Here is a 15921-nt window from a genome sequence, read left to right as displayed (position 1 = left end):
AGGTGGCACTGTCTTTAGAGTCAGGAGAATGGGAGTTTGAAACCAGCCTCAGACATTTGAGAATTACTAGGCTATGTGGCCTTACTAGGCATTCAGGGCAAGTCACCTAACCCTGATTGCCTCAAATCCAGGGTTATTTCCAGTTGTCCTGATTCACATTAGGCTGCTGGATCCTGATGGCTCTGGAGTTGAGAAAGTGAGGCTGGTGACTTAGCACAGCACCCCCTCACTCAAAATTCAGTTCCTGGAGTTGTCATGACATCACTTCCCTTAATAGCATGGTCTTCTTCAGGAATGAAGGACAAGGAACAGCTGGATGGCATAGTGGATAAAGCACCAGCCTTGGAGTCAGGAGTACCTGAGTTCAAATCAGGCCTCAGACACTTAATAATTACCTAGCTGTGTGGCCTTGGACAAGCCACCTAACCCCATTTGCCTTGCAAAAAAAACAAAAAAAAAGTATGAAGGACAAACATCATCAATCATTATCAGGATAACTAGGGCAAGTCCCTTCATCTCTATGGTGAGTCTTCTAATCTATAAAATAAGGAGATTGGAGCAGCAGATTCCTTTTAGCTATAGATTCAGTGATTTCCAGGCTAGTAAAACTAGTTTATTGTCAACATTTTAGAAAAATATTCCAAAGAGAAGTATCAAGGATGCCAAAGTTCAAAACATTTAGAACTTGTCATACAACCTCTTATCATTCCCCTGTTTCCTCCCCCAACAAAACATGGAAATTATGACACACCATTACAACATTTGCCTCACGTATGGTAAAAATTTAATGTTGGAGTTTTTGGTTCTAAGTTGCAATTCTCTTAGTTGAATTCAAAATTCTGTTCTGGGGGGCAGCTAGGTGTGGTGCATTGGATAGAGTACTAGCCTTGGAGTCAGGAGTACCTGAGTTCAAATCCTGCCTGAGACATTTAATAATCACCTAGCTATGTGGCCTTGGGCAAGTCACTTAACCCCACTGCTTTGCAACCCCGCCCAAAAAAAAAACATTCTGTTCTCAAATACTGACAAGCAGAGGTATCACATTAAATGATCTTTTTCTAAACATTCATACAAAATACTGTTAGATTTTCTGCCATATCATTTGGGAGTGAACATGACTAGGTCATGCATTTGATTAGTTATAAAGACATTTTTCTTAAGTTTCCACTTTTTTTTCTTTGCAATCTTGAACCATGTAAGCTATATGTCACCATTTTAATGTATACTTAAAGGCTTAGAAACTATCATGGTATTCATTCGTTCATTTATTCATTCATTTATTCATTTGCTAGGCAATGGGGTTAAATGACTTGCCCAGTTTCACACAGCTAGGTTTATTAAGTGTCTGAGGTCAGATTTGAAACTCGAGTCCTACTGGCTTTAGGGCCATTGCTCTATACACTGAACCACCTAGCTGCCCCCAATAATATTTATTGATCTTAAGTCATCCCTGCTTTATCTTAATCCTTTTTATCATTGCTAATGATGATGCTTGTCCTTTGTTCTCAAAGAAGACCATGACATGCACATGAATTAAATCTGAGTGAGTGAGTGAGTGCTGTGCTATGTCACTAGCCTCATTTTTTTCCCTCCAGAGCCATCTGAGTCCAGTGACCAGATATGAATCAGCCCAACTAGAGATGGCCCTGGACAGGAAGCAGTCAGGGTAAATTGACTTTTCCAGGGTCACACAGCTAGTAAGTGTGTCAAGTGTATGAGGTCACATTTGAACTTGGGTCCCCCTGACTCCAGGGCCAGTTCTCTATCCATTGCACTATAAAGAAGAAGTAGAAAGTAACACTATTTGACTTTGATTTTTTTTTCTTAAGTTACATAGACACCTAAAATCAGTATCTTTATTGTATATTTATTTTTGTCCTTGCCATTTGAAAACGTTATGTTGTTTAAAGAACTGGCTTTTTTTTTAGAAGCCACATTTCTCTTTTATTTTAATTTTTATTAGCATTTTGAAAACTAGCATAAATATAATAGAAAGAGGACACCTTGACACATATACACAGCACAATTAGCTCTTGTTCTTGCATCTTTAAGATGAGTTACAGATTAGATAATATGAGACTCATTCAGGAAAAATGAGACAAGCAAAGTCAAACCCCCCAGAATCAGTCTTCCATATGGAAGAGTGACAGGACAGGTCTTTGGCATGTTTAAGATAAACTATAGCTTTACCATACTCAAAAGGAACCAACCACAAAAACAGCATGGAAAAGTTAAGCAATTTTTTGGGGTTGAATACCAAGAGAGGGAAGTCTTTTATAGAGAGAAAAACAGGCTCCTTCCATTACACAAGCTCAAAAGACAGCAGTTGCAATGATTAATCAAGAATGAAAAACCAACAACAGTATTCACAAATGCCACACCAAGCATACTGTAGTGAGTTATGTTATTCTAGCACATAACATATTAGTCTAAACTAACTTGAAGAGAGTGGAAAATTATCTAATCTAAGTAGAGTTATGATTACCTCTTTCCTAGAGGGGTCCAATTATTAGTACCCTCTACATATATAAGTATGTACTAATGTATTACTTAGCAGTGAATTTATACAAGATTTCTTGTAGCAGTGTTTTCACCCTAAAAGTTCACTTCACCTCTCTTTAATGGTTTTTGTTCTGGAACATTATATCCTCTCCCAGAGTCTATGCAAATGCATTATTACTGTATAATAAGTTAATACACATGACTTTTTTTTTTTTGCAAGGTAATGGTTTAAGTGCCTTCCCCAAGGCCACACAGGCAATTATTAAGTGTCTGAGGCCACATTTGACCTCAGGTCCTCCTGAATCCAAGGCCGGTGCTATATACACTGCGCAACCTAGCCACCCCAATACACCTGACTTTTTGGGGAGGATGGTGATATAAGGCAAGATACAGAATTGCTACTACATTTAGTTACAACAAAGTTCCCCTAACGCCTTTCTCTTTAACTAATAAATCTAAGACTTGGGAAACAAAGAAGCTAAAGCATCACTATTTACTCATAATTGAAGAACTGACTTTTTTTGTTGTAAAATAATGAGTTTGTACATTTTTTAAGAGGCAGCATATGATGTTCTGGAATAGGGGGTCAGATTTAGAATTAGTAAGACTTGGGTATGCAAGTTTCCCTTTCTGTCAAATTTTGGTTTTATGACCAAAGGTGCTTAAACCTCTCAGTATCTCAGGCAACTTTTTAAGATTACAGAATAGTTGTTTACCTACATTGGTTGAGAGACTTCCACACCAGGAACTCCCTTACACCTATGAAATCATAGGTCCAATTAAAAATTTTATTAAAAGCCACAACAGATGGTTCTTTATAATTTATGAAAAAGCAAATACTTTGAATATACTGAATTGTAATATTTAAAAATCATAACCTTTTGGTACAAATAACCCTTCGCTAAGGAATTTATAGAATAAAACTTCTTAACTGAGCCTTTGATTTTCATATACTTTTTAAAAACAGGTCATGGTCCTGTCACGCACAAGCTGTGCTGAAGATAATAAATTACAAAGATGATGAAAAATCATTCAGCCGCCGCATCAGTCACTTATTCTTTCATAAAGAAAATGATTGGGGATTTTCCAATTTCATGGCATGGAGTGTAAGTTAATATGTTTAGTGTGTGTGTGTGTGTGTGTGTATTACAATCAACTCATATCATTTATTTCACTGATTGCTATGTGCTCTGGATTTTAGAATCAAGATAAATATATGGGCAAAAATTTCTTACTGGTATTAAATGTTTTGTAAGTTCACCAAGAGAACTATTGATGTTGGAACCTTTTGTGTCATTGTCACTGTTTTTAAAGTAAACATATTAAATATATTAAGCAATTAAATTAGCTTTTGATAGTGTCTGTATATCCCTGGAGTTTTTTCCTTTAAAGGTCTTGTGGGTCTTTTTTGCCTTGCTTGGTGCACCAAAACCAAAAATTAATAACAGGATTGTTGAAGTTGCACAAAAATGTGATGGGGAGTGGCAGGTGCTACCTACTGGTCTTTTAATTTATGTACTTCATAATTCCTACTCTTGCCAAAAACAAATTATAACAAAATAGAATGGTTTAAATATGTGCTTGTTATGTTGTATACGGATTCAACAGTCTTTTTTCTGGTTTGCAGGAAGTTACTGATCCTGAAAAAGGATTTATAGAAGATGACAAGGTTACTTTTGAAGTCTACGTACAGGCAGATGCTCCCCATGGAGTTGCGTAAGTTTTTGTTTTTAGTTTTGTCTTCAGCAAAGTTTCCTTTATTCAGTAGCCATCGGCACATATTAAGCAGTAACAGTGTTTCTAAAATGCTTTATTCCCCTAGTTGTAAGCGCTATCATTTTCTTTGCTGTAGATATCTTTAGATTCAGAATACCATCCTTTTATGACTCAGCAGAACATTTTATAGCATGATAGTGAATAATTAGTATCTCTAATATTCCTTTGGTATTAAGCCTCTCCTCTCCAGATTTAGCTAGCCCATTCCTTGTATGACAGACTTATAAACCAACTGAAAATCTGTTCTTGATGACTTTTTATTTTGGTGTTGGGCCTACCATATTTTCTTTGTAGCCATAGCTACAGAAATTCCACTTCAGGGCTCTATACAACAGGGTCCTTCAAAGGATGATTACTATTTATTTACTGATTTGGAAGGCATCTCTTATGTAAATAGAGGCCCCTATAGGATAATTACATGGAATACATTAATAAGTTGCACTTTGTACCCATTAGTATTCTTAAATAAAAAATCCATCAGAATATTAGTAAGTTCCTATAGTAGACCATATCTTCACAGAAATAATTAAAGTTATAACATAAATAAGTTATTCTACCTCTTCCTTTTTATACTTATAAGCACATGACAACAATACACAAGCATGTATCTCACACATATATTAAGATCACAGAAATTTCCTCAAATAGATATGACAAAAATAACTCTTTCAGTGTTCCTTTAGTTACCAATATCAAGTGAAATGTAAAACAGCTATAATTGTTTGACTGATAGGTATAACCTATTCAGCATTCAAATGGAACACCGATTCTGCTTTGCTGCTGAGGTTTTCCCAATATTCTTCAGTGTGATTCTAATATATTAACATACTATTCATATATAATATATAGTTAGTATATAATTATATAATGCACTATATTAATGTTATTACTATATATGATTCTAAAATATAATAATTGATGTCATTGTTCTGAGGGTATCAAGCCTCAGAATATTTCCTCAATAAGATAATTAATCACTCATGGCTAAAATTCAATAGATGAACAATGTCAGATGCTTGCTTGCATCTGACATGCATTTGGATGGACAATGAATTTTGCCCATAACTGAATAGGAGAGAAAGATATGGCTGGATTACATTTGGGAAATTACATAGTTCCTGCAAATCGCAGAATACCGAAATTTCCAAAGCAATCAAAAGTGTCTGGTGACTAAAAAGACAATAGAAAAATTCATGTTAAGTAGATGGTGGGATATTACCAACAATGGCTTGCATAAAAGCAGTAGTACAGAAAGTATTAAAGAAATAATTGATTGGGTTGTTCATCTAACCAATAGCACATAATTGCTATACTGAGATTATTAGAATATTAGATACGTAGTAGATACATTATGGAGGATATATGGGAAGGGCATGCACTACAATAGGGAAGATTTATATAGTGCTTTTTAAGATTTGCAAAATATTTTACAAATAGTTTAATCTCCAAAATTGTCATAGCCTTGTCAGATAGGCTTAGTTAAGAAAAGTAAAACCAGAAGTGCATGTGCTACTTGTCTGTGGTCACATAGCTATTAAATTTAAAGGTGAGATTAAATTCAAGGCTTAGCATAAATTCCATAATATTATGCCTGCTTTTGGTAGGCTTTTACACCTATAGAGTGTGATTATTTGAATGTGCTAATGTGTGTCATAGAGGTTTTTCATATTTATAAGATCATGGAATAAACTAAGCTTCTTAACCTACTATTAGTAGTTATTTACCATTTTTTTAAAGAAATAATTTTATTTATTTTGAGTTTTACCATTTTTTCCTCTATTCCTGCTTCCCACCCCCCCACAGAAGGCAGTCTGCTAGTCTTTACATTGTTTCCATGGTATACATTGAAGACATAGCAAAATTTTAAATTAAAGGTAATAATCTTTGGTATTTGTTCAAACTCCACAATTCTTTCTCTAGATATGGATGATATTCTCCATTGCAGATAGTCCAAAATTGTTCCTGATTGTTGCACTGATGGAATGAGCAAGTCCATCAAGGTTGATCATCACTCCCGTGTTGCTATTAGGGCGTACAGTGCTATTCTGCTTATGCGCATCTGGCTCAGCATCAGTTCATGCAAATCTTTCCAGGCTTCCCTGAATTCCCATCCCTCCTGGATTCTAATAATACAATAGTGTTCCATAATGTACATATGCCATAATTTGTTCACCCATTCCCCAGTTGATAACATTCACCCAATTTCCAATTCATTGCCACCACATACAGGGCAGCTATGAATATTTTTGTACAAGTGATGTTTTTACCCCTTTTCATCATCTCTTCAGGGTAAAGACCCAGTAGTGGTATTGCTGGATCAAACTATGCACATTTTTATTGACCTTTGGGCGTAATTCTAAACTGCTCTCCAGAAAGGTTGGATGAGTTCACAGCTCCACCAACAATGTATTAATGTCCCAGATTTCCCACATCCCTTCCAAGTTGATCCTTGTCTTTCTGGTCACATTGACCATTTTGAGAGGTGTGAGGGTGGTACCTCAGAGATGAAGCTTATTTTGAAAATAACACTTACTTTTTAGTTCCTTCCCTAACAATGCAAACAAATATTGAATTATTAGCATTTTAATACCCAGTGATGTTTGCATCATCTTAATGGAAAAGACAAGCAATTCTATGCAAAAATTACTCATTTCCTTCAACTCTTCTTTGATTGACTTTTTTATATTTAATATTTAGTCTCATTTTGTACAAATAATTTTTTATACATTAATAAAATATTCTTGTTTAAGAGTAAACCAAATACCCCTTCCCTTCAAAAAATATGGACTTGCTTGAGTGATAAAGGGGAGAGGAAAAAATTAAAATTAAAATAATATAGTAAAATTAGTAATATTGTAGGGATGGCCAGGTGGCACAATGGACGGAGCACCAGCCAGGACCACCCAAGCCCATATCCGGCCGTGTACACCCAACAATCACCCAGCTGTATGACATGCAAGCCACCCCAACCCCACTGCCCTTCAAAAACCAAAGAAAAAAGAAAAAAAAAAAGACCCAAAATAAAATGAAATAGTAATAGTAGGATCGCTGGGTGGTGGACAGAGCACTGGCCATTGAATCAGGAGCACCCGGGTCCAAATCCGGCCTCAGACACCCAATGATCCACCCTGCTATGTGGCCCCAGGCAGGGCACCCAGCCCCATTTGCCCTGCACCCCCCCCCCCCCAATAATAATAATAAAATAATGTGCTTCAGTCTTCATTCCAACAACTCTGTCACGGGTGGATCACATTCGTTATGATAAGTCCATCACAAAAGTTACTTCCCCTATTTTTCCACCATTGCCATTGCTGATCTCAACTCCCTCCTTTCTTATTTCTCCAATACCATGTACTATATTTTCTCTCTCCTTTCACTCTGACTTTGCTGTAGGGTAGCTGAGTGGTGCAGCAGACAGATCCCTAGTCCTGGGGCCAAGAGGTCCCGAGCCCCCATACCACCCCTTAGGCCCCCATACCACCTGGCCCTATGGTCCCGGACAGGCCATCCAATCCCAGTCCCTTGCAAGAAGTAAAAAAGAAAATGTGTTATATCTGAACATTCTCCCACCATGGTCCATCCTCTCCTTCATCACTCAATCCCCCTTTCCCCTGTCCCCTCCTTCTTACTCCAGATGCCTATACCCCATTGAGTATATATGCTGTTTCCTCTCCTAGCCACCTCTGATGAGAGCGAAGATTTCCTCATTCCCCCTTGCCTTCCCCCTTCGATATCATTGCAATAGCTCATTGTAATAAAGAAAAATCTTATTATATGAAATATCTTGGAATATTCCCCCTTTCCTTTTTCTTTCTCCCATTACATTTCCCTTTTTTTCTATTGACTCCATTTTTACACCCTTCAAATTCAGCTTTCTCTTGTGCTTCAACTATAAAAGCTCCTTCTACCTGCTCTGTTAACTGAGAAGGTTCATATGAATATTATCAGTATCATTTTTCCGTGCAGGAATACATGTAGCTCATCATCATTAAGTCCCTCATATTTTCCCCTTCTCCTTCACTCTGTATGCTTCACCTGAGTCCTGTATCTGAAGATCAAACCTTCTGTTCAGCTCTGGCCATTCCAACAGGAACATTTGAAATTCCCTTGGTCCATCTTTTTCCCTGGAAGAGTACATTCAGTTTTGCTGGGTAGTTGATTCTCGGTTGCATTCTAAGCTCTTTTACGTTCTGGAATATTATATTCCAAGCCCTACGAGCTTCCAATGTAGATGCTGCTAAGTCCTGTGTGATCCTGACTGCAGTTCCATGATATTTGAATTGTGTCCTTCTGGCTGCTTGTCATATTTTCTCTTTGACTTGGGAATTCTGGAACTTGGCCATAATATTCCTAGGGGTTGGGTTTTTGGGATCTCTTTCTCAGGGGGATCGGTGGATTCTCTCCATTTCTATTTTGCCCTCTGCTTCTAGGATTTCAGGGCAATTTTCCTGTAGTAATGCTTTGAAAATGATGTCAAGGCTCTTTTCCTGATCATGACTATCAAGTATTCCAATAATTTTTAAATTATCTTTCCTAAATCTGTTTTCCACATCAGTTGTTTTTTCACTGAGATGTTTCACATTTTCTAATTTTTCAGTTTTTTGGTTTTGAAGTATTGAGTTTTGATTTCTCGTAAATTCATCATCTCCCTGAGTTCTTTTCTTTGGTTGAAGGATTTGTTTTCCTCAGAGAGTTTTCTTATCTCTTTTTCCATCTGGCCAATTTTACTTTTTAAAGCATTCTGCTCCTCAATAACTTTTTGAACTGTTTTATCCATTTGACCTAAACTGGTTTTTAGCATGCTATTTTCTTCAGCATTTTTTTGGATTTCCTTGACTAAGCTGCTGACTTCATTTTCCTGTTTTTCCTGCATCTCTCTCCTTTCTTTTCCAAGTTTTTCTTCTAGCTCCATAATTTGATTTTCAAAGTCTTTTTTGAGCTCTGTCATAGCCTGATCCCAATTTCTGTTTTTCTTGGAGTCTTTAGATGCAGGAGCTTTTGCTTCCTCATCTTTAGACTGAGTATTTTGATCCTTCTTGGGATCATAGATAATGTATTTCTCATTGGTGTTCCTCTTTTTTTCTCTGCTTGCTCATTTTCTCAGCCTAAGCCTGTTTTGGGGGTGCTTACTGAGCTTTTGGGACACTCCCACAAGGGTCACAGAGTGTGAGGCTCTGTCCTCCCTCCTGGTCTGTGAATGACCATACGTGCCCCCCTCTGCCATGGGGCTGAGATGGGGGGGCCCTGCTGTTCTATGGGGGGGCCTAGACTGCGATCAGGATCTTAATGTGTTCAGAGCCCCAGAGTCCTGTTCTAGGGGCAGAGCTCTTTAGTCTCTCTTCACTCCCCTCCCTGGGTTCACTGGGCTCATGCCCTGGGGGCTCCTGCTTACTGGGTCCACCTGCTTCTGTTTCCTGGATCTGGACAGGCTGCTCACTGCTGTGTGCCCTGAGGGCTGGGCTTCATGTGCTCGCTCTGGCAGAGGTCTCCCCACTGTTCCCTCAATTTGTGCCTGGTGCTCCCCAGGGCATAGGTCAGGAAACTCCCTAGCTGTGGCTCCCAGCACCCTGGGGCTGCCCCTCTGACCCCGGGGAGCAGAGCCTTTCTGCTCTTTTCCAGGTTACCTTGAGTAGGAGAACTGCCTCACTGGGTCCCTCTCTGGGTTCTGTCTCTTGAAAATTTAGTTAGAGTCCTTAGTTTTGAAGATTTTAAGTTGATGCATTTTGTTTTTAAACCAATCATTCTTTTGTTTGACATAGTATACCTGTGCTTTGTTCATGGATTCTAGTATACCTGTTCTTTGTTCCTTGGATTCTATTCATTGCTGACATGACACCATCAACTTTATGTATTCAAAATGTAAGACTTTTCACTTAGTTCTATTTTTTTTTGTTTGTTTTTAGTGGCTTGCTGAAGGCCATGTGGCTAGGTAATTATTAAGTGTCTGAGGTTGGATTTGAACCCAGGTACTCCTGACTCCAAGGCTGGTGCTCTATTCACTGGGCCACCTAGTCGCACCTTAGTTCTGTTTTAATTTCATCTCTTCAATATTAGGAAATGTTAGGGTAGCTAAGTGGCACAATGAATAGAACACCAGCCCTGAGTTTAAATCCTGCCTCAGATACTTAACATTTAGTATCCCTGTGACCTTGGGCAAGTCACTTAACCCTGATTGCCTCACATCCAGGGCCATCTCCAGTCATCCTCATTCATATCTGTCTGTAGAGTAGAAAGTGAGGCTGGTAACTTAGCACACCCTCCGCGTCTGTTCTTCTTCCCCCCCCCCCCCCCCCAATAAAAAATCCAGTTCATGTGCTTGTCATAGATAGCCTCACCTCCCTGTTGTGATGGTTTTTGAGACTGGACAAAAAGGAAATGTTATACCTATAGATCCACTCTCTACCAATACTGATTAGCTGTTACAAGATGGCAATTTTTTTCTAGGAGAGATTTAGGTTAGGTGGTTTGACTTGTACCATATGTGTCAGAAGTGCAACTTAAAGCCAGATTTTCATGATGATTATGATGATGAGGCCAAATCTCTATCTGCTACTTTGCAGTTGCATTTGCTAAAATACGACTTTATCTGTGTTATAGGATATGTTTTAATTATGAAATGCCAAAACCAAGCAGTTCACTGTAAATCTCTATCCTTGATTTCATTAATAAAGTGCTCAGTACCATGGGTCAATAATAAATTTCATGATTAACAATTATTCAGTTTTCTATCATTTTAACATTTAACATCCTTTGTAGTAGGTAAGTTTTTTGAAAGTTAATGTGAGAGTAGTCAATAACAAATACACATGTACATACATACATTTGCACACTACATAGTATGTGCAATTTACTTTTAATATTTATTTGCTTTTAGGTGGGATTCCAAGAAGCATACGGGATATGTTGGTTTAAAGAACCAGGGAGCAACTTGTTACATGAACAGTTTGTTACAAACTTTATTTTTCACAAATCAACTCCGCAAGGTAGGTAAAATTTATTATTTTTCTACTTGTTTCTTTCTTTTTTTTAAAGAATGATTTTATTTATTTTTCCCTATTCTTGCTTCCCTCCCCCCACCCCCACAGAAGTCAGTCTGTTAGTCTTTACATTTTGCCCAAGGTATACATTGATCTAGGTTGAATGTGATGAGAGAGAATTATATCCTTAAGGAAGAAAAATAAAGTATAAGAGGTAGCAAAATTACATAAGATAATGTTGGCTTTTCCCCTAAATTGAAGGTAATAGTCTGCTCTTTGTTCAAACTCCACAATTCTTGCCCTGGATACAGATGATATTCTCCATTGCAGATAGTCCAAAATTGTTCCTGGTTGTTGCACTGATGGCATGAGCAAGTCCATCAAGGTTGATCATCACTCCCATGTTGCTGTTAGGGTGGTACAATGCTTTTCTGCTTCTGCTCATCTGGCTCAGCATCAGTTCATGCAAATCCTTCCAGGCTTCCCTGAATGCCCATCCCTGCTGGTTTCTAATAGAACAATAGTGTTCCATGACATCTTCCATGTCTTTTTTGTCTTGTACTTTTTCCTCTTTATTTAGACAAACACTCAGGAAAATCCTTTTTAGTAGACTACTGTTTCTGTGCTCTTTATTAACATAAAATTTACCTTTATCCATTGTCTTGTTAATCACACAGGTGAGTTAAAAAAAATAGTCGTGGTGAATGTGATTTAGTTTTAAACACTAGATCTCTACCTCTGATTACGCTCAGGTTTCTATATTAGGAATAAACTATGTTTATATCCTTTTATATTTCATATTAATGGGTTAAACCTTTAATTTTACAAATTAGCCTGGGGGCATCTAGGTGGCACAGTAGATAGAGCACCAGCCCTAGAGTCAGGAGGACCTGAGTTCAAATCTGGCCTCAGGCACTTAATAATTGTCTAACTGTCTGACCTTGGGCAAGTCATTTAACCCCATTACCTTAAATAAAAATAAATTGAAAAAAATTTTAAATAGCCTGGAGGAAAAAAATTTTATTTTACTGTCAAGTATGTAAAAAGCATATAAATAGACCTTTTTTTATTAACAGTATTTATCATTACTAAATACATTTTGCTAATCAACCTTAAAACTATCACATTTGGCAGATATTTCAGTATGTTCTGGATTCAGATGTTTTCATTTTAATATGTGGATGCTTACCTGCTAAATAGCTTATAATAAATTGATCAAGTTTGCTTTGGCATGATATGAAAGTTGCTTTTATCAAGATGATCCTAATATGAACTTTTATTACAGGTCCATGAAAAATTATATAAATATATTTAAGACAAATTTCTCATGGCAGGAAGGAGTGCAAAAATATTGCGTTCAGAAAAATAGTTTTTACAACTTTTTAATAATTCTTTTTAGGCTGTATACATGATGCCAACAGAAGGTGATGACTCATCAAAAAGTGTTCCTTTAGCATTACAAAGAGTATTCTATGAATTACAACACAGTGACAAACCAGTAGGAACAAAAAAGCTAACAAAATCATTTGGGTAAGTATGAGGAAAGCCAATTCTTAATTCCCATAGAATTTTTTTTCTCTAAAATTGATTTTAAGCGTGCTAGTTAATTTCCCATTACAAACCCTTCCTCAAAATGAAATACTCAAAGAAATGAATAAAAATAGGGTATTTTCCTAGGAGCCAAGCAGCTTTTTCATATTTTATTTTCAAAATGTGGGTAAAGATCAAAGGAATTGGCTCCATTTCATTAGGTCTGTTTGGACATATCTTTTAAGCTATCGCAATCATATTTGAAGAACTTTGACATGTTTTTAATACAAGACACTGATCTTAAGTATTTTTTCTTGTGAAATTTTCTGCTATACATACATCAAGTATATCTAGAAATGAAAAAAATTGATCAACATTTTTCATACAAATTTAGTTTTCAAGAAGGAAACTGAGCAGGTTCATTCCTTATTAAATTAAGTGCTTGAGGGACAGCTAGATAGTGCAATGGATACAGCACCAGTCCTGAAGTCAGGATTACTTAAGTTCAAATCCTGATTCACACACTTAATAATTGCCTAGTTGTGTGTGACCTTGGGTAAGTCACTTAACTCCATTACCTTGAAATAGGCTAACAAATAATAACTTCTATAATTAACGAAATTGAAAAAATATTACCCTTCATATGTAAAGGATTCAGTGCCAACAGGACTGAAGAGACTGCTGGCAAAATTTCAAGTTAGTACAGTCTTTTGACAGAGCTTTAAAAGCTATGAGATGGTGATTTTTGGGGGGTGCCCGGGGGGTTTGGCAAGGCAAGGTGTTTAGTGACTTGCCCAAGGTCACACAGCTAGGTAATTGTTAATTGTCTGAGGCCCAATTTGAACTAGGGTCCTCCTGATTTGAGGGCCTGTGTTCTATCCACTGAGCAATCTGGCTGCCCCAAGGTGATGATCTTTATAGGATTATTACTGACCCTGGAAGGGGCAATGTCTACACATTTTCATAGCAGCATTCCTAGTATGAAAAACTGAAAGTAACTAAGAAGTGTGAATTGATGAAATATCCCATTTTTAAAACCCAAATAACTAATTCGGTGTTCTGTACCCTTGTATATATCATCCCCCTTGTCTGCTGCACACATCCTCCTCACCTTCCCTCCCAGAACCCTTAGTTAAAATCACTTGTCATGCTGCTTAGAGGCTTTTTACATTTTCCTTGTATATTTACTTTATGTATACTTCACATTTCATTCTTGTAAAAAGATAAGCTGGTTCTCCCCCACCCCATCCACCCCCAGGCACCCTTGCCACAGTCCTTGTACATAGTGTTTAGTAAATTTTGAATTTGTTGAAAATTTATGTAATTTGGTACAGAGTAAGTATCTACACAGATCATAAGTATATTATACAAAATTCAGAAGAAACTAGTTTTTAATATTAAAGATAATATTTTAAAAATAAAATATAAATAGAAGTATACAATTTCATTTTTAATTAATTCTTTATGTTGAATATTTTTGTTGATCCTGACTTTCTATAAATGATCTTAAGTTCCTATATTGGCTCTTAATTTACTGTTCTCAAAAAAATGTTAAGTTCATGTTACCTCTTAATTTATCATCCTGCCATTTTCTCACAGTTTCACAATATCACCATTTCCATTGATTTTTCACACTCGTTCACTCTTAAAATTCAATTGCCAAATCTTCAAATTAACCTCCACACAAAATTAGCACCTGGGACTTGATATTCTTCATTTTGAATTTAGATTTCATAAAAAATACAAGTGATAAATTCAAAAAATTTTAAGCATCTCTTAACAAGGCCATGTAAATGAAATGATTATTTTTGAACTCTTATTTTTCCAGATTCCATTGTTGCCTTTTTGGTGTTTGTATTTTACTATTATTTCATATTGCATCATTTTTCCTTGACGTAACAGAACTCAGAATTATAAGCCTTCCAAATAAATAAATTCAAATCAAATATAATTAAATGTAAATCTTCCAAATAAAATCAATCAAAAATAAATACAACAGTAATTCTCAAACTTTAGAAATAGTCAGTATAAAATAATAGATGATTGACTTTAGAATCTGGAAGATTTGGGTTCAGATACTGCTTATTTTAGCATAATTAACGTCTTAAAAACTTCAGGCAAATTTCACTTGAGTTGATTATGGGTATGTTGAATTTCTGTATGCATGTATATATTGGGAATTCCCTATACATCTCTCTTTCCCCTACCATAGGCCATGGATGGTCTCCATTTCCTCCCCCCAAAATTTATTTGCTCTAAAAATATATCTTTAGATTATAGTAAGATCCTTAAAAATCTAATCTCTGAGTGAAAGGGTCTAAACAGTTTTATTAATTCTTATTTCTTGTCTTCCTCCCTTCCCAGAGGAGAGCAGTTTCTGTTTCTTTATGACTCATTGAATTTTAAAATTTTATTTGAAAAATCTTTTTCAGGCACCAAGATCTTAGTGGTGATACTTTACAAAGACAGTCTATGTAGAAAGCATTTTATAAATGTATGGGTTTTAGATTTTACATTCCCAGGATCTCAATTATGATGTTTCCAAACAGAATTTGGACTTGGAATAGATCTTTCAATCTTAACCTTTGATAAGTTCTGTATATAAACATTACAACTTGTGCTTGATTATCTTTTCATCATAAATATCAGTTATTTGTATATACATTGAGTCATTTAACTTAGCCAAATTATTGAATTCTATTTTCATCTTAAATTGTTAAGATTTAATCTCCTGGTAGAAATGCAGAGGCAGAAGCTCTGCTTCCTGACTCATCTGCACATTCTTGAGCAAGCCATTTTGTGCCCATTGTTAAAATACTAGAATTGAACCAGAGTACTTTTGCAGCTCTCAAATCTAATTTCCATAAAATAGAAATTTTATTTTTATCTTTTAAAAGATGGGAAACTTTAGACAGCTTCATGCAACATGATGTCCAAGAACTATGTCGAGTGGTAAGTTTCTAGCAGTATTTTTCTACCCTAATTATGTAAATTTATGTAAAATAATTATGTAAAATTTTTATAAACCAGAGTAAATTTTATTGCTTATTAAGTCAAACTAAGGTGTATATGCAATCTCCTTGTTCAATAAGGAGATTAACATTGAGTTAATTTGGCTAAAATTAAATGTAAATTT

At 36.2% G+C, this 15921-nt stretch overlaps 1 protein-coding gene across 7 annotated transcripts in view; it reads left to right on the top strand.

Annotated features, from left to right (window-relative positions):
• The window catches only part of USP7 (ubiquitin specific peptidase 7), a 97536-nt gene that overhangs the window by 49839 nt on the left and 31776 nt on the right, over positions 1-15921 (top strand). For all 7 annotated transcript variants that reach the window (XR_012470699.1, XR_012470698.1, XM_074196363.1 and 4 more), the window contains exons 4-8: positions 3470-3608; positions 4130-4218; positions 11153-11261; positions 12655-12785; positions 15683-15737. Coding sequence is in view for 5 of the 7 variants with exons in the window: in XM_074196363.1 (XP_074052464.1) it covers positions 3470-3608; positions 4130-4218; positions 11153-11261; positions 12655-12785; positions 15683-15737 (523 nt within the window). In the remaining 2 variants the exon portion in view is untranslated. The remainder of the gene's footprint in view (positions 1-3469; positions 3609-4129; positions 4219-11152; positions 11262-12654; positions 12786-15682; positions 15738-15921) is intronic.

This window comes from Macrotis lagotis, chromosome 8, assembly GCF_037893015.1.
Source record: "Macrotis lagotis isolate mMagLag1 chromosome 8, bilby.v1.9.chrom.fasta, whole genome shotgun sequence".
In the NCBI taxonomy this organism is placed as follows: domain Eukaryota; kingdom Metazoa; phylum Chordata; class Mammalia; order Peramelemorphia; family Peramelidae; genus Macrotis; species Macrotis lagotis.
The sequence above is the reverse complement of the archived record's forward strand: the minus strand, read 5'-3'. Positions and strand labels throughout refer to the sequence as shown.